Source organism: Gopherus flavomarginatus, chromosome 1, assembly GCF_025201925.1.
Source record: "Gopherus flavomarginatus isolate rGopFla2 chromosome 1, rGopFla2.mat.asm, whole genome shotgun sequence".
Classification (NCBI taxonomy): domain Eukaryota; kingdom Metazoa; phylum Chordata; order Testudines; family Testudinidae; genus Gopherus; species Gopherus flavomarginatus.
In genome coordinates, this window is record NC_066617.1 from 378,678,947 (window position 1) to 378,695,771 (window position 16,825).

The window sequence follows — 16,825 nt, forward strand, 5'->3', positions numbered from 1 at the left end:
AGCTGAGACACATGTACCAGAAGGCCAGGGAGGAAAGAGTATCTGCGGTGCTTTGCCCCAGACCTGTCATTTTTATAAGGAGTTGGATGCTATCCTCAAGGGTTACCTGATTTCCTCCACTAACAGCCCCGTGGGTACTTTGGTGGGGGTACTCCTCTCAGCATAGTTAATCCACCTCTCCGTGAGGAGGTAGCTAGTTCGATAAACAATTCTTCCATAGACCTCATGCTGTATATACCAGGGTTAAGTTGATATAGTTACATCCCTCAGGGGCGTGATTTCTTTTTGCTATTGCAAAAAAGAGCAAACACAATTTTCATTTGCATTAGCAGAGGCAGAGCATGCCAGTCACGGGAGGGGACAGTAGCACTACTTGGTGCTGGTTAGACCTTAGCTGGAGTATTGTGCCCAGTTTGGGTCTCCAGTTATAGGAAGGATGTAGAGAAACTGGAATGGATCCAGATGCGAGTGACAAAGATGAGCCGCAGGATGGAACACAAGCCATACGAGCAAAAGCTGAAGGAACTGGTTATGTTTAGTTTGCAAAAGGGAGGATTGAGGGGGGACATGACAAAAGTCTTGAGATACTTGAAAGGCTGCCATAAAAAAGGTGAAGGAAAGTTGTTCTTTCTTGCCACATAGGGCAGGAGAAGATGCAAGGGGTCAATTGACAGCACAGCAGATTTAGATTTAATCTCAGACAAACATCCCAACTGCAAGAACAGGAGAACAATGGAACAGATGCCCAGGTAGGTTGTGGAAAGTCCTTCACTGGAGGTTTTCAACAGGAGGCTGGACAGTCATCCGTCTAGTGTGGTTAAGATACAACAAATCCTGCATCTTGGCAGAGGGTTAGACTAGCTGATCCTTGCAGCACATTCTAACTTAGTCACTCTTTGATTCAATCATATAAAATCCTAGTGTAGACCAGGTCTTACTCAAACACAACTTATGGAGCTCAATACTGGGGTAACTGGGTGAAATTTAATGGCCTGGGTTACACAGGAGGTCAGACTGAATGATCTAATGGTCCCTTCTGACTTTAAACACTATGAATCTTTTGATACAGAGAGTAGTTCAGGCATTTATATTTATTTCATAACAGATGAACAAGGGGACATTTCAACAGTGAAACTCTGAACATATAAAATTGATAAAAGAAAACTGTTTACATAATCCATATTTGGCCTGTGGAACTCCTTGCCACAGACATTACTGTAGCAAAGAGCTTAGCTGAATGGGAGTCACAAATGAATTGGCCATAGTTGGTGGTGCTGGTGACACGACCCATCGTTAAGTCTGTCTGACACCTTCAATTACAAGACTTCATTTTCAGTTGCATATACGTTGGCCAAATATTAACCTGAATTTTCCTATGCTGGGTGTCTACTTCCGGCTGAATTGCATTTTGAAAGTTGCAGGCATAACAGTTCAGCCAATTTCTAGAATGAAGATAGGAGACAAGATGTCTTGACCATGTTGAAAAAATGTTATATTTCTGCTAGTGAGGCGCCCTAGCACCTCCATGCCTTTCAACAGATAAAGTCTGGTAACAGCTCTTCCATACCCCACAGCCTCTCCCCCCGGCTAACAGCCAAAGCCCTAAATTGCAAGAGGAGGAGGTGGCAGTGTCTGTACATTAACACACAACTGGCTCCTGAGGTTTTATCCAGTTCTTACTCCAGATGGGATGTTTTTCTGGACCACCTGCTTGAGGGCTTGTCTACACTTAAAACACGACAGGGGGGCTGCCATAGCGCTTCATGGGGGCCTAAGCAAACTGCAGCCCTCAACCTCCGAATCTGGCCTTGTCCTGGACATCTACTAACAGCTTTCATTCCGGAGGATCCATTGTGCCCCTGAAATGCAGCCCCTGTAGGGCTGGAGCCCATCACTAAGGAGCACAGAAAAGAGGGACATTTTGGCCCATGATACTAAAGCAAATTCAGCACCTGTAGCCAGGGCCCTCAGATGTTTAAAGGCTGCATTAAGTGGAAAGGAATACAGACCTCTCCTCTATCCCATCATGCTTATGTTGCACTTGGTTTGTCGAACAGAAAGAGATGGGAACCTGTGATTTCTGAGACGGAAGCGTTTTCTCTGGGAATATCCCTCAGGTAACCGTGTCCCAGACCTCTCTCAGCTGAATATCTGTAGCAGCATCCCATGCCGAGAGCTGACTGGGCTGTGCACTGTTTATAATCTAGCTCTGTGCAATCCCACTGGGGTTCGCTCAGGCCCTTGGGGAGAAGCGGCATCTGGATGTAAACAGGCTGGAGACCAGACACATCCTAGCCAGTCTCTCTCTTTCCATTTCTGTGCTTCTGTGTTTGTTATCCTGCTTTAGCTGTAACAATAATTAAGGGAACTTCTCAAAGGGAGATGAGAACTCTTGGGCTCTCCACTGCACCACTGCTTGGTGTACATTGTTTTGGTTTTTTTTAATTATAGTTGATTACTAAAAAGCTAGGGATAATGTCTAGGTCTCATAGTATCTGCTGCTGTCTAAATGCCTAGGATGGATGGGCAGACACTAGACAGACAGATCTGGAGAAACATGACTGAGGGGAGACACTTTCTGGAAGCATAAGGTTGCTAAGGGATCAGAGAATTGTAATTCTCATCAGTAAGTATTCTCATACCACGTAGAACCTTTCACTGAAGGATCTTTAAAAGACCTAGGAAAGGAAGTCACTATGAATGTATCCCAATTATATCCATGGGTAAACTGAGGAACAGGGAGACATGAGTTGGCCAAAGTCACACAGAGACTGACACACAGACCCCTGGAGTCCTGACTTCCCTGCCATAAAAACAGCCTCTCCATCAGTAACTGAGTGCATGGTAAGCGGGAAATGGACTTATACAGTTGCAAGGCCTGTTCTTCAATGCATGTGATGGACTTCTGCAGGTTACAACATGGAACGGGGAACCCATGAGGCCTCTCACATACCAAACTGGGCCCCTTTCTCACAGTGATACCAGGTCTTGCACTTACACAATCATACACAGACAGAGACACACCCAGCTGCAGTTACATGAAAGCTTTCACTAGCCACTCATGAACCAACAATAGAGACACTCCAGCCAGTTCCCCCCAATTCCCCAGGCTAGGACCCCAGACTGTGCTGTCTTGCCCTTGTCAGAAGATTGACCAGTGTAAATTTCTTGCCCCAATCTCAGTTCTATACGCTAGACAGAATTTGAATCAAGGAGTGTCTCACCTGATGGGACAAACAGTCCATCTATCTTTAATACACAGGCAAGAAATCCCTTCAGCTTGCGAAAACATCCCCAGTTCAGTAATTATTTGTAAGGTGGTTCCGGATGTTGAGTTGTGGGGGGAGTTAGGCCAAGTGACAATGTCGCTTTCCCCTACTACAGCTTCTGCCATGTGGAGGAAACTTCATTTTTTCCAAGCAAAAGCCCCCAGCACATTTAGTGGAAAAGTTCAGGCACAGGATGGAGTCCAGAGACAGATGAGCTGGTCACGTGCCCCTGCCTACTTTGATGAGTCATGGCAGGGGCCATTTCCCATATCCTTGCTAGAATATTGACAGGAAAGTCCATCAGGTCGGGATAACCTTCAAAGGCCTATCATGTTTCTTAATGTCCCATTACTGAGAGGCCTCATCTGGAGTAATGTGTCCCGTTTTGGGCCCCACACTGTATACAAGAAGGATGTGGAAAAATTGGAAAAAGTCCAGTGGAGGGCAACAAAAATGATTAGGGGGCTGGGGCACATGACTTATGAGGAGAAACTGAGGGAACTGGGATTGTTAGTCTGCAGAAGAGAAGAAGGAGGAGAGATTTGATAGCTGCTTTCAACTACCTGAAAGGGGGTTCCAAAGAGGATGGATCTAGACTGTTCTCAGTGGCGGCAGATGACAGAACAAGGAGCAATGGTCTCAAGCTGCAGTGGAGGAGGTTTAGGTTGGATTTTAGGAAAAACTTTTTCACTAGGAGGGTGGTGAAGCACTGGAATGGGTTACCTGGGGAGGTGGTGGAATCTCCTTCCTTAGAGGTTTTTAAGGTCAGGCTTGACAAAGCCCTGGCTGGGGTGATTTAATTGGGAATTGGTCCTGCTTTGAGCAGGGGGTTGCACTAGAACCTCCTGAGGTCTCTTCCAACCCTGATATTCTATGATTCTATGTTACCGAGGGGCAAACACATTTGAAATAATGGTACATAGTCATTATTCCTAACTTTAGGTACAAAAATAATACATGCACACAACTAGGGTAATCGTATTCAGCAAATCATAACTTTTCCATTGATATATTCCATGACAAACTTTCTATAAAACACATCATAATCATATCACAACAATAAATATGGGGACATGCCAGTGTTGCTTTGGGGCTCCTAATGTCAAGATTGTTTGTCAATGAGTAATGCAGTGGCTCTGTGCCCAAGGCTTTAATTAGGTTTTGATCCTACAATTCCCAAGTATTGCAAACATTGTGTTGTTACCCATAGGTGTTCTTGCACAGTTTTCTGTACCTTTCAACACTTTGTAGCTCAGTCTAGTGATCTCAAAAGTCAGCAAATGCCTTCTCTGGGTCACTTGAAATATCTGTGCACCATTGTTTTCCATTTTGCTTTTCCAGTAGTTGATATCTCAACACAGATATAGCAGCAGAGAGTCCTTTGGCACCTTATAGACTAACAGACGTTTTGGAGTATGAGCTTTCGTGGGTGAATACCCACTTCGTCAGATGCCGTTGTTACCCTTCCCTTACTAGTTATAACAGGGGGCAAGAACATGATGTGGTGCTGTATGATTGAATATGACCATTTTTATCATTCTTGCTACCACGGTTATATAATTGCAACAAATGTTGTACAAAGTATGTCCTGTCAGATGTCAATAGGAAAGTTATGATTTGCTAAGTATGATTATCCTGTGTATATGCATGTATCATCTTTGTGTCTGAAGTTATTAATACTGGCAATTCTAAGCAGAGGGCAGAGGATATTTATGCACTGGGTTTCTAACAAGGAAGCTCTGAGTAAGGACTAATGACCCTCAACCTGCTTTGGCTATTTCCAGAGAGACTTTTGCAAGCTAGGAATTTATTCCATTACTGTTGTGATCCTGATCTCTGAACACTGAAAAACCACTTGGATGTATCTGATTTATTAACCATTTATTACTCTTGTTTTCTTTTATTATTAAACTTTTAGTTTTTAATGGCTAAAGGGATGGCAGAGTGGGATTATTGAGTAAGATCTGAGTTCTATATGGACCTGAATAAGGGACTGGTGTCTTCAGATTGGAAGGACTTGATACGTGGTGGAAAATGGTTTCCACTGACTGCTCATCATGAAATCCGGTGTGCGAATGTTCCCTCTGCACAACCTGTTCTGTCCTTCCGATATATTTTGTACCCCAGAATGATTTTGTCCCATTGATTGTCCTCAATCCACCAGGTTTCTGTGATACCTATTATAGCAATATCCTCCTTTATCACAAGGCACTCTAGTTCACCCATCTTATTATTTAGACTTCTAGCATTTGTGTACAAGCACTTGAAAAACTTGTCCCTGTTTATTTGTCTGCCCTTTTCTGATGTGCCAGATTCTTTTTTATGTGATTGTTTATCATCTGAATTGGCCCATATTTTATCCTCTTTAGTCCTCTCCTCTTGACTAGAACCTACACAATCTCTGTGAATAGACTCTCCTCTAAGAGAAGTCTCTGTTCGATCCATGTGCTTCTCTGCAGCAATCGGCTTTCCCCCATCTCTTAGCTTAAAAACAGCTCTGCAACCTTTTTAATGTTAAGTGCCAGCAGCCTGGATCCACTTTAGTTTAGGGGAAGCCCATCCTTCCTGTACAGGCTCCCCCATCTCAAAAGTTTCCCCAGTTCCTAACAAATCGAAAGCCCTCCTCTCTACACCATCCCCCTCCACTCCTCCAAAACAGCCCTTGTGGCCCAGAATATGAGATGGACGTCTCCCCAGTGTTTGAGAGGGATCCCACCCTACCCTTGAAATTGCATGTGTCCACCAGAAAACGGTGAAGTTCATCCTACAGAACAGTGTGGGACGATGTTGTGGACCTATGATGATCCTCTGGTGGGGCCCCTGTTATGATCCTGTAGCCCACAGAAATGAGCATAGAGGGAGCAGACCACCAGTGCAGCGACTATACCAGTGGTGCCGTGAACCTGCCCATATCTCCAGAACGGGTGAGGGAGAGGAGGGAAGTGAGCAGCCCCTAAAGTGTCAGAGAGGGGACACAAAAAAACCCACCCCCCGAGGTTCGTCTAAGGACAGGGGAAATGAGACAACCCCTGGCTGGCAGCAGTATGGAAGATAGAGGGGACAGAAATGAGTAGGGCTTCTCTCCTATCCTCCTCCTCCACTCTGTGGCAGCGGTTAGGGCTCAGGGAAGCCAGAACTGACAGATTCTTCTACTGTTCCAGCCTGGGCAGCCTGGGCTCTTCCCCTCCTCTGGCAGCTCCTACTGGGGCTTGGAGGCTTGAACTCCTGCCAGATGAATCTGAGACAGCCCAGACTCACGACTTCTGACCCCTTCTGCTGAGCTGCTTCACATGGATCACAGGCTAATTGTCATGTTCTGTTCATTCCCTCTGAAGCACCTGGCACAGGGCACTGTCAGAAGACAGGCTGCTGGGCTGCCTGGACCATTGGTTTTACCCGGAATGACAATTCTGATCTTCTCATTTAGACCCCAGATGTTTCTGCCTCCTGTTGCAACCCACTATACCCCACCCCCCTCCCAGAGCTCAGATAGATCCCAGGTATGATAGAATCACAGGATATCAAGGCTGGAAGGGACCGCAGGAGGTATCTAGTCTAACCCCCTGCTCAAAGCAGAACCAATCCCCAACTAAATCATCCCAGCCAGGGCTTTGTCAGCCAGGAGTCCTGATGGGGTCTCTCTCTCTCTCCACAGAGTTAGTAACAAATTAAGAATAAACATTAAAATTTAACACTAACTTGCTTCCTTTAAGGGACTCAAGGGGATAGAGAAAAAGACAGAGAATATATTATTGCCTCTGTATAAATCCATGGTTCGCCCACATCTCGAATACTGTGTACAGATGTGGTCTCCTCACCTCAAAAAAGATATTCTAGCACTAGAAAAGGTTCAGAGAAGGGCAACTAAAATGATTAGGGGTTTGGAATGGGTCCCATGTGAGGAAAGATGAAAGAGGCTAGGACTCTTCAGCTTGGAAAAGAGGAGACTAAGGGGGGATATGATAGAGGTATATAAAATCATGAGTGATGTGGAGAAAGTGGATAAGGAAACATTATTTACTTGTTCCCATAATACAAGAGCTAGGGGCCACCAAATGAAATTAATTGGCAGCAGCTTTAAAACAAATGAAAGGAAGTTCTTCTCCACACAGCGCACAGTCAGCGTGTGGGACAGAGATGGAGCTTATTCAGACATGCACACGTTCGTACCCTCATGCACCCACACACTTACACAGGCGGAGAGTTACTGGAGGCAGCATGGAGGCTGACAAGCTGAAGCGCGCTAGATCTGGGGTGTGTCCGCCTGCGCTCACGAATACAGGCTGCTGAGCAGGTCAAGGAGCAGCAGCTGCTTGTGTCCATGGCTGCTTCCTTTTGCTGCTTGTGTCCATCACTGAGAAGCATTCCCAGATGAGTTCTTCTTCTCTTTACAGCATTTTGTGATTTCCGTCCCAGGGCAGATTATATCAGACACACCTGGCTCCTGTCTCTTGGCTCCTTTCTCCTTGCACTTCCTCTCCTCCCAGATGGGATATTACAAAGCTAGTAAGTTCACACAAGTAGTAACTTGAAAAGGTTACAGAGCTTGCAAAGGTTACAAAACTTCAAAGGCTCTGTTAACAATAACTGAAGTTACAAGTCTGAAAAAGTTTGCAGAACTTAATGATACAAGTTACAGATCTTACAATTGCATTTGAGCAGAGGCTTTACATAACAATTACCTGTTAGGTTCACTCGCTCTGGGGCACCTGGCATTGGCCACTGTAAGTAGACAGGATTCTGGGCTAGATGGACCTTTGATCTGACCCATTATGTCCGTTCTTATGTTCTTATGACTTGCCATAAGATATGAGAACATATTGGTTTTAGAGATGACTGGATCGCAGCTGACAAGGAGAGGGGAAGAGAGGAACAAGAAATGGGGCAGGGCCTTGGGGAGAAGACACGCAGCAGTGTTCAGGATTGACAGAAGAGCTGAGGCAAGATTGCAATTTCAGGGATCCAGCTACCAGGAATTAGAAAGGTGGCCACCCAGTGTAGTGTACATAGACTGATTCCCCAGTTCATCACATTGACACAGCACAGTAAGGACAGGAAAGGGTTTAATGTCTTTCTGTCTGTCCAGGAAGTGATTCAGGGAAGAAGACCCAGCATCATGGACCAGCCAGCTCTGCACAGAGCTCAATCTGAGAGCCAGAGCACAGGGAGAAAACATTTAGGTCTCTTTATGAGTAAAGAGCTGGAGCAGCCTGTCCCAGAACTGTTCGGACCTCAGACCGTAAATGATGGGGTGTAGCACAGGAGGCACAATGTGGTACACACCACTAATGAGAACGAGGAAATACAGTGGGATATTGTGGTCAAATCGGAACATGAGGGAGGAGAGGAGATCTGTGACGTACAAAGCTGAGATGGCACAAAGATGAGATATGCAAGTCCCAAAAGTTTTGAGCCAGGTATCCTTTGTGGGGAGGCGGAAGATGTCCCGGAGGATCTGAATATAGGACACGGCGATAAAACATCCGTCCATTCCAATCACAAAGAGAAGATCAAACAGTCTATAGTAACTACTAATGTGGATGTCAGCACAGGCCAGTTTCAAAACTGCTATATGCTGACAAAAAAAGTGTGGGATGACGTTGGTTCTGCAATATGGCAACCGCCTGACCAGGAAGGGATAGGGCAATGCGAGTATGCCACTGCGCAGCACCACGGCCAGGCCTATCTTGGCCACAACAGAGTTTGTCAGGGTCGTGGAATATCTCAGAGGATTGCAGATGGCCATATAGCGATCAAAAGCCATGGCCACGAGCATTCCAGACTCCATCCCTGAGAGGGAGTGAACAAAATACATCTGGGTGAGGCAGGCACTGAAACTGATCTCCCTGGAATTGAACCAGAAGATGCTCAGCATTTTTGGTAGGGTAGATATGGACATGACCAGGTCGATGACAGCCAGCATGCAGAGGAAATAGAACATGGGCACATGGAGGCTGGGCTCCCTCTTCACAATGAACAGGATGGTGAAGTTCCCCAACACGGCTATGGCGTACATAGCACAGAAGGGAATGGAGATCCAGATATGGGCTGCCTCTAGGCCAGGAATGCCAAGTAGGATGAAGGTGGAGGGGTTGGTGAAGTCGGTTTTGTTAGATTCTGACATGGCATAGGGGAGATTGTGTCCAACTTTGAGGCATTAGGGTGTCTCCTGCATTTGCCATACATTCCCCTGACTTTCTGTGTGTTCCCAGTAGATGGTCACAGTAGAAATGCTGCATGGAGAGACAAAGTGAATATGAGACACTGCATGCAGTAGTGGAGTTTGTTCTCATGGGAGAAGCAGACTGATCGCTCTTCACACTGAAAAATGACATTTTCATTATTCAGAAAGAATAATTGTGAACAATGACCCTACTAAATCCAATTCCATGTTTGTACTGTGCTCCCTGCATTAATAATTCCTACACTTTGTGGTGGGGGAAACTTAAAAGGCACCAGCTGGAAACACAAGTGTGGATAGTGGTTATCCATCATTGCTTCTTAATGCAAGGAGAGCCTGGACAGGGAGTCCATACTGAAGGGAGTCCCCATTCAACTAGTTGCTTGAAATCAGAGACGGGGGAAAAACAACCTTTTAGGAAGACATGTGCTGGGAGAAACATCCCAGCTAGAAATCCCTCAGGGGAAGGACCTGCCCCCAGTGATAACAGCTCAAGAGAAACACCTGCTCATTCACAGCAGTGGACAAAATAAAAAAATGTTCAGATCCCCAAGATATGAGATGAAGCATAAGATGTTCGGGAATGTGCTCAGTTTTGGTCAGCCAGTCTCTATTAAGGATAGAAAAGTCTGGGACACTTTAGTTCATACAAGGGACAAAGAGGAGAGCATATGATATAGGACAGGAAAATAGAAAAGGAAACTGATTTATATTCAAATAGACAGTTCCCAACCATTACTGTCGATAGACACTTAGTGCTCCAAGAGGACTAATTCCCTAAAAATGAAGAAAATTGTCAGCAAAACTGATTGGAAAGAAAAATTTAGACAGAAAAATATGAATGAATATTGGTAATTCTTTGATAATATTTTATTAGATCTGAGAAAAATCACAATTCCAGAGTTAACACAGTGAACAACTTTTGGTTAAGTGAAGGCAACATTTAGAGGGAGGGAAGCAATATGTAATAAAGAAGAAAAAAGGAAAATAGCTGGCCAGCAATAAAAATCAGAAGTTAGGAAAATTGATAAGGAACGTTAAGACATCAGGGAAAACTCCATGTTTGCAGGGCTATGGATCACAAAAAGGAGTTTGTTAAGTATATTGAGAACAAGAGAAATCCTCGAAAGGGTTTATGTCAATTGCTGTGTTAAATGTAAAATATTGAAATATGAAAGGATAGGGTTTTTTTCTATGTAAAAAGATTGACAAGGTTAAGAAACAATGGAAAAATGGGTATAAGATTAGGTAAAAAAAGTCTAGAACTGTAAGTAATGCCAGTCGCTAACAGGGTTTATGCAGAACAGAACTTGTTGAAGAAACCTGTTTTCATCCTTTCATGAGAGTGCACATTGGTTGATCAAGGGAACACATTTGGTGGATCAAGCAAACAGCCCTGATTGAACAAACCTTGATTTCTCAGAGACCTTTGATTTAATAGTGGAAAATACAGAGCTGTTGAGTTGGCACAGGGAAAGGATTTAACCTCTGCACATGGGATTGGGGAAATAAACTACATCCAGTTCTGGGGCCCACATTTGAAAAAAGATGTTGAAAACTTGGAAACGGTGCAGAAAAGAGCCACAAAAACGATTGGAGGATAGAGAAAATGATGGATTGTTAGACTTGAAGGTATAGATCTCTTAACTTATCAAAAAGATTATCAAGCAGAGACTTTCATGGGGAGAAAATCATGGGTAACAACAGGCTCTGTAATCACCAGATAAAGGCTGAGCGAGACCTAAGGGCTGGAAGTTGAAGCCAGGTAAATTCCAGCTTGAAATTAGGGTCAAATATTTAGCACTGATGGTGATTAACCATTGGGACGCACTGAGAAGGGAAGTGTTGGATTCTCCAATTCCCTATGTTGGCAGATCCAGACTGGATGTTGTTTTCTGGAAGATCTCCTTGAAGGGTTGTTTACACTTAAAATGCAACAGTTGTGCTGCCATAATGCTTCAATATAGACACTACTTACACAGATGGAAGGGTTCTCCCCTCAGCACAGGTTATACCTGAGAGGTGGTAGCTAGGTCGATGGAAGAATTCATCTCATGCTGTCTACACTAGCACACAGATTATCCAATAAGTTCTTGGAATGTATTGGAGAGAATTTTTTGTTCCAGATGCTGGAGAAACCTACTTGGAGAGAGGCTGTTCTAGACTTGATTTTGACATATAAGGAGGAACTGGTTGAGAATTTGAAAGTGGAAAACAACTTGAGGGAAAGTGACCATGAAAGGAGAAGACTGAGAGGGAAATAATAACAGTTTTCAAATACCTAAAAAGTTTTTACAAGAGGGAGAAAAAGTGTTCACCTTAACCTCTGAGAGAAGACAAGAAGCAGCGAACTTAAATTGCAGCAAGGGAGGTTTAGGTTGCACATAAGGAAAAATGTTTCAAAAAATGTATATGCAACATTGGGTTATATTAGCAGAAGTCAGTGTGGGTTAGGTCTCAGCTGGAGTTATGTATCCAATTCACAGAAAGGATGTAGAGAACCTGGAAAGGATCCATAGACTAGTAACAAATGTTAAACAAGGGATGGAATGCAAGCTGTGTGAGCAAGCCAAAGGAACCAGTATGTCTATTTGCAAAAGAGGAGATTAATGGGCGACATCATAATGGTCTTCAAATACTTGAGAGGCTGCCACAAAAAGGTGGAGGAAAGTTTTTCTGTCTTACCACTGAGGGGCAGAACAAGAGGCAGTGGGTTAAAATTCCAGCCTAGCAGATTTAAATTGAATTTCAGGAAAATCTTCCTTACTTTAACTACAGGAGGCCAATGGAACAGACTCCCAGGGAAGTCATAGAAGCTCCTTTTGTGGAGGTTTTCCAAAGTTGTGTGAATGGCCAACACTCTTAGATGACTAACACAAAACCAATCCTGTATCTTGTCGTGGGATAGACTAGCTGTCCTTTGTGTTCCCTTATAACTCTATGGCTCTATCATTCTATGATGAAAAATCCTAGTGTAGACCCGGCCTTAGTCACATACACGTCTTTCAGCTCAATTCAGAGGTAACTGAGTGAAATTTAATGGGCCTGTGTTTTACAGGTGGTCAGACTGGATTGTCAACTGGTCTCTTCTGATATTAAACCCTATGGATCTATAGATAATGAAAGTAGATCAGGCATTTATATTTAATGTGTTTCATAACATGAACAAGGGAACATTTAGTTAAATTGAAAGTCTGAACATATAACACTGAGAAAAGAAAATTGCTACCATAAATCCTATTTGGCCTGTAGAACTCCTTGCTACCAACGTTATTGGAGCGAAGAGCATAGAAGAATGGGATTGACAAATGGATTGCATATTGAAAAATTTTCCTTATTGTTCTAGCAAGGATCCCTAGCACCACCAAGATTTACAGAAGATAAAAGTCAGATAACAGCCCCTATCCCTCTGTCACATTAATAGACAGAATCATGAAATGCCAGTGGAGGGGGTGACAGTCTCTGTGCATTAACACACAGTTGGCGCCTGACATCTGTACTCAGTTCTTGCTCCAAGGAGAGTTTTGCCTGACTGGAGCCTCAGCAAGTATGAGCTATGGTCTCAGAATTTGGCCTTGTATTATACATCTACTAACATCTTTCTTCCTGAAGGATTCACTGTACCACTGAAATGCACCACCGTGGGGCTGGAGGTTATCAGGCGGGATGAGCAGGGGTGCACAGAAAAGAGTGACTTTTTGGCCAGTGATTCTTTAGCAAATTCATCATTTATGGCAAGGGCCCTGGGATGTTCCATGGTTGTGCAGAGTGGAAAGGATCACAGACTTACTCTCTATCCCACCACACCCACCTTGCAGAAGGATTGTCGATCGAGTGAGCTGCTCAGCAAGAGATGGGTACCTGTGAATTACGAGGTGGAAGTGTCCTCCTTGGGAATCCCCCTCAGGTATTTGTGACTTTTACCTCTCTAAATCCAGCATCTGCAGCAGCATCCGATGCCGAGAGCCAACACACAGTGTGCTCAGTTTATAATATAGCTCTATGTAATCCCAGGGGGGTTTGATCAGATTCTAGAGGACAAGGGAGCATCTGAATGTAAACAGACTGTGGACAAGCATGTCTCCACTTCGGTGCTAATTATCCAGCTTTAGAAGTAAACAGTAATTAAGGAACCTTCCCAAAGGGAGATGAGAACTCCTGGACTCTGTGCTGAGTCAGAAAGGAATTGGCTGCTCTGTATGTTTATGTGCCCATATATAAAAATTATAGTTGATGAGTAAAAAAAACTAGGGATAATGCTCAACTCTCCAGAGGATCTGATGTCCTGTAAATTTTCACGATAGATTGGTAGATAGTAGACAGAGAGACCTGGAGAAAGTTGACTAAGAAGAGACACAAGCTCTTACAGCAGCAAATAATCCTGTGGCACCTTATAGACTAACAGACATTTTGGAGCTCATGCTCCAAAACGTCTGTTAGTCCATGAGGTGCCACAGGATTCTTTTCTGCTTTTACAGATCCAGACTAACACGGCTGCCCCTCTGATACAAGCACTTACAGCAAACACATGGGGCTGTCGCTAAGGGATCAGAGATCAGTACTTCTCATCAGTAACTATCATTATACTGTGCAGCACCTTTCATTGACGAACCTTCAAAAACCTGGCAAAGGAAAGTCACTATGAACCATCCCCATTTCACTGATCAGTAAACTGAGGCACAGGGAGACGTGACTTGTCCAAGGTCACACAGACACGGGCTAAGAGAATCCAAGTGTCCTGACTTCCCCTCCATAACCAGGGTCTCTCTCTCAGTAAGTGACCACATGACAACAGGGAAATGGTCTTACGGTCTTGCAGGGCCTGTTCACTGGGACGGGGTGAATGGAATTCCATGGATTGCAACATGGAACTCGGGGCCGCCGAACCCTCTGGCAAACCAGTCTGGGCCCCTCTCGCACTGTCAGGTATCAGAGCAGTAGCTGTGCTAGTCTGGATCTGTAAAAGCAGCAAAGACTCCTGTGGCACCTTATAGACCAGGGGTCGGCAGCCTTTCAGCAGTGGTGTGCCGAGCCTTCACGTACACACTCTAATTTAAGGCTTCACGTGCCGGTAATACATTTTAATGTTTTTTAGAAGGTCTCTCTATAAGTCTATACTATATAACCAAACTGCTGCCAGCTGGGGTCTCAGCCCACTGCTAGCCTGGGGTTCCTTCCCCCAGGCCAGCAGCGGGTACTGAGTGGGGCTGTGGCAGGGGGGACCCTGGCTGGCAAGGGGCCAGCAGCAGGAACCCCAGAGCGGCGGCGGGCTGATCACCACCGATCTGGGGTTTCCACCACCAGCTCCTTGCCAGCTGGGGTCTAAGCCCGCTGCCGACCTGGGGTTCCTTCCCCCAGGCCAGCAGCTGGCACTGAGCGGGACCGGCGGCAAGACCCGGCTGGCAGGAGCAGGTGGTGGAAAACACAAAGCTCAGCCTGCCCCACGGGCCATGAAAAATGGGCTCACACGTCATCTTCGGCACGCGTATCGTAGGTTGCCGACCCCTGTTATAGATTAACAGGCGTATTGGACCATGAGCTTTCATGGGTGAATGTACATGCATCCGACGAAGTGGGTATTCACCCAGGAAAGGTCATGGTTCAAGACATCTGTTAGTCTATAAGGTGCCACAGGACTCTCTGCTGCTCTCACACTGTGAGGCTGTGAGAAGCTGTAAACAACTGCAGGTTTTGCACTTACACAGCCACACACAGACAAGGACACACCCAGCTGCAGTTATATGAATGATTTCACTAGCCAGCCATGAAACTACAATAGAGAGGCTCCAACCAGTTCCCTAGTCTAGGACCCAAGAGCTGTACCATCTTGCCCTGGCCAAAAGCCTGTCCAGTATAAGCTTCTTTCCAAGACTGCCCCTCCCTCAATGTGGAGAGGACAATACACCAGCCTGAGCAGATTTCCCTTTTACATTTCAAACAACATCCTGTATTAAGGAAAACAATATAAACCAGATTTATTAGTTAAAGAAAGATCAATAGTTTAAAGTGATTGTAAGTAATAATGTAAAGAACAAAGCTGAAATCTGGGAAATAAACAGCATCACACACTACGTTCTATACACTAGACTGACTTTGAATCAGTGTGTCACATTGATGGTACAAACAATCCACCAATTTTCCACACACAGGCTAGAAATCCCTTCAGCCTGGGACCACGTCCTCAGTTCATTCCCAGGTTCTAACGTCTTTCGTGTTGAGTTGTGGGGGAGTGAGGCCAAGTGATGATGTCGCTTCTACGTGTTATAGCTTCTGCCATGTAGAGGGAGCTTCATTATTCATTATTCCAAGCGGAAAAGTACAGGCACCAGATGGAATCCAGAGTCACAGGAACTGGTCACATGCCCTTCCATGCTTTCAGAACATTAGGTACAAAAATAACATATGCATACTTATAGGTTAAACATATTCATCAAATCATAATTTTCCATTGATATCTTATGTGACATATTTTACATACATTGTAAAAATCACATCATAATCATATCACCATGGTAAATATGGGGCTGCTAGGGTGTTGCTTTGGGGAACAGAGAATCACACCTCCCTCCTGAGTTCACTGCAGAGTGTTAGTCACTGACCGATGCAGAAGCAGTGTGCTCAAGGCTCCCTTTACCCTTTGATCATAAAACTCCCAAGTGTTGCAAACATTGTTGTCCACAGGTGGTCTTGCAAACGCCTGTGTACCTTTCAACATTTTATAGATCAGCCTAGTGATCTCAAAAGTCAGCTAGTGTGCTTTCTGTGCAGCATTGTTAGCCATTGTGCTTTTCCAACTAGTGGTAACTCAATACACGGATTCATCAATGCCATGAGGTGAGGTGCCTCAGTTTCCCCCTCCAGACTGCAGACCAGGTTTATTATCATTTCCTTTCTGTGATAAACTTTGGGCCTTTGAACAAGTGTTAGCTGAGAAGCAATAGCCACCTACGGCATGTTGTTGATTACTCCTAGTAAACCTCTACCCTGATATAACACTACCTGATATAACACGAATTCAGATATAGCATGGTAAAGCAGTGCTCCGGGGGAGTGGGGCTGCGCACTCCAGCAGATCAAAGCAAGTTCGATCTAACGGGGTTTCACCTATACTACGGTAAGATTTTTTGGCTCCTGAGGACAGCGTTCTATGGGGTAGTGGTGTATGTCTGAAGGGTTTTCCCCAAAATCATGCATGCTGCATCTTTCCATAAGTTTACCATCAGTACCAATTTTTTATCCTAAGATTTACCATTAGCAACTAACTTTGCATTCTGAGATTTAACAATAAAAGCAAACCTTTTCTCAGAGGTAGGCATTTTCAACTATGTTTATTGTACCAAGCCTTGTGTTTGGACAGTTTGGTTTGGTCAATACT

At 44.6% G+C, this 16,825-nt stretch overlaps 1 protein-coding gene across 1 annotated transcript; it reads right to left on the minus strand.

Annotated features, from left to right (window-relative positions):
• Window positions 1–8,445: 8,445 nt before the first annotated feature.
• On the minus strand, window positions 8,446–9,393 carry LOC127051519 (olfactory receptor 52E4-like). The gene has a single exon (XM_050953958.1). The coding sequence runs from the start codon at window positions 9,391–9,393 to the stop codon at window positions 8,446–8,448; it is 948 nt and encodes a 315-aa protein (XP_050809915.1).
• Window positions 9,394–16,825: the final 7,432 nt, after the last annotated feature.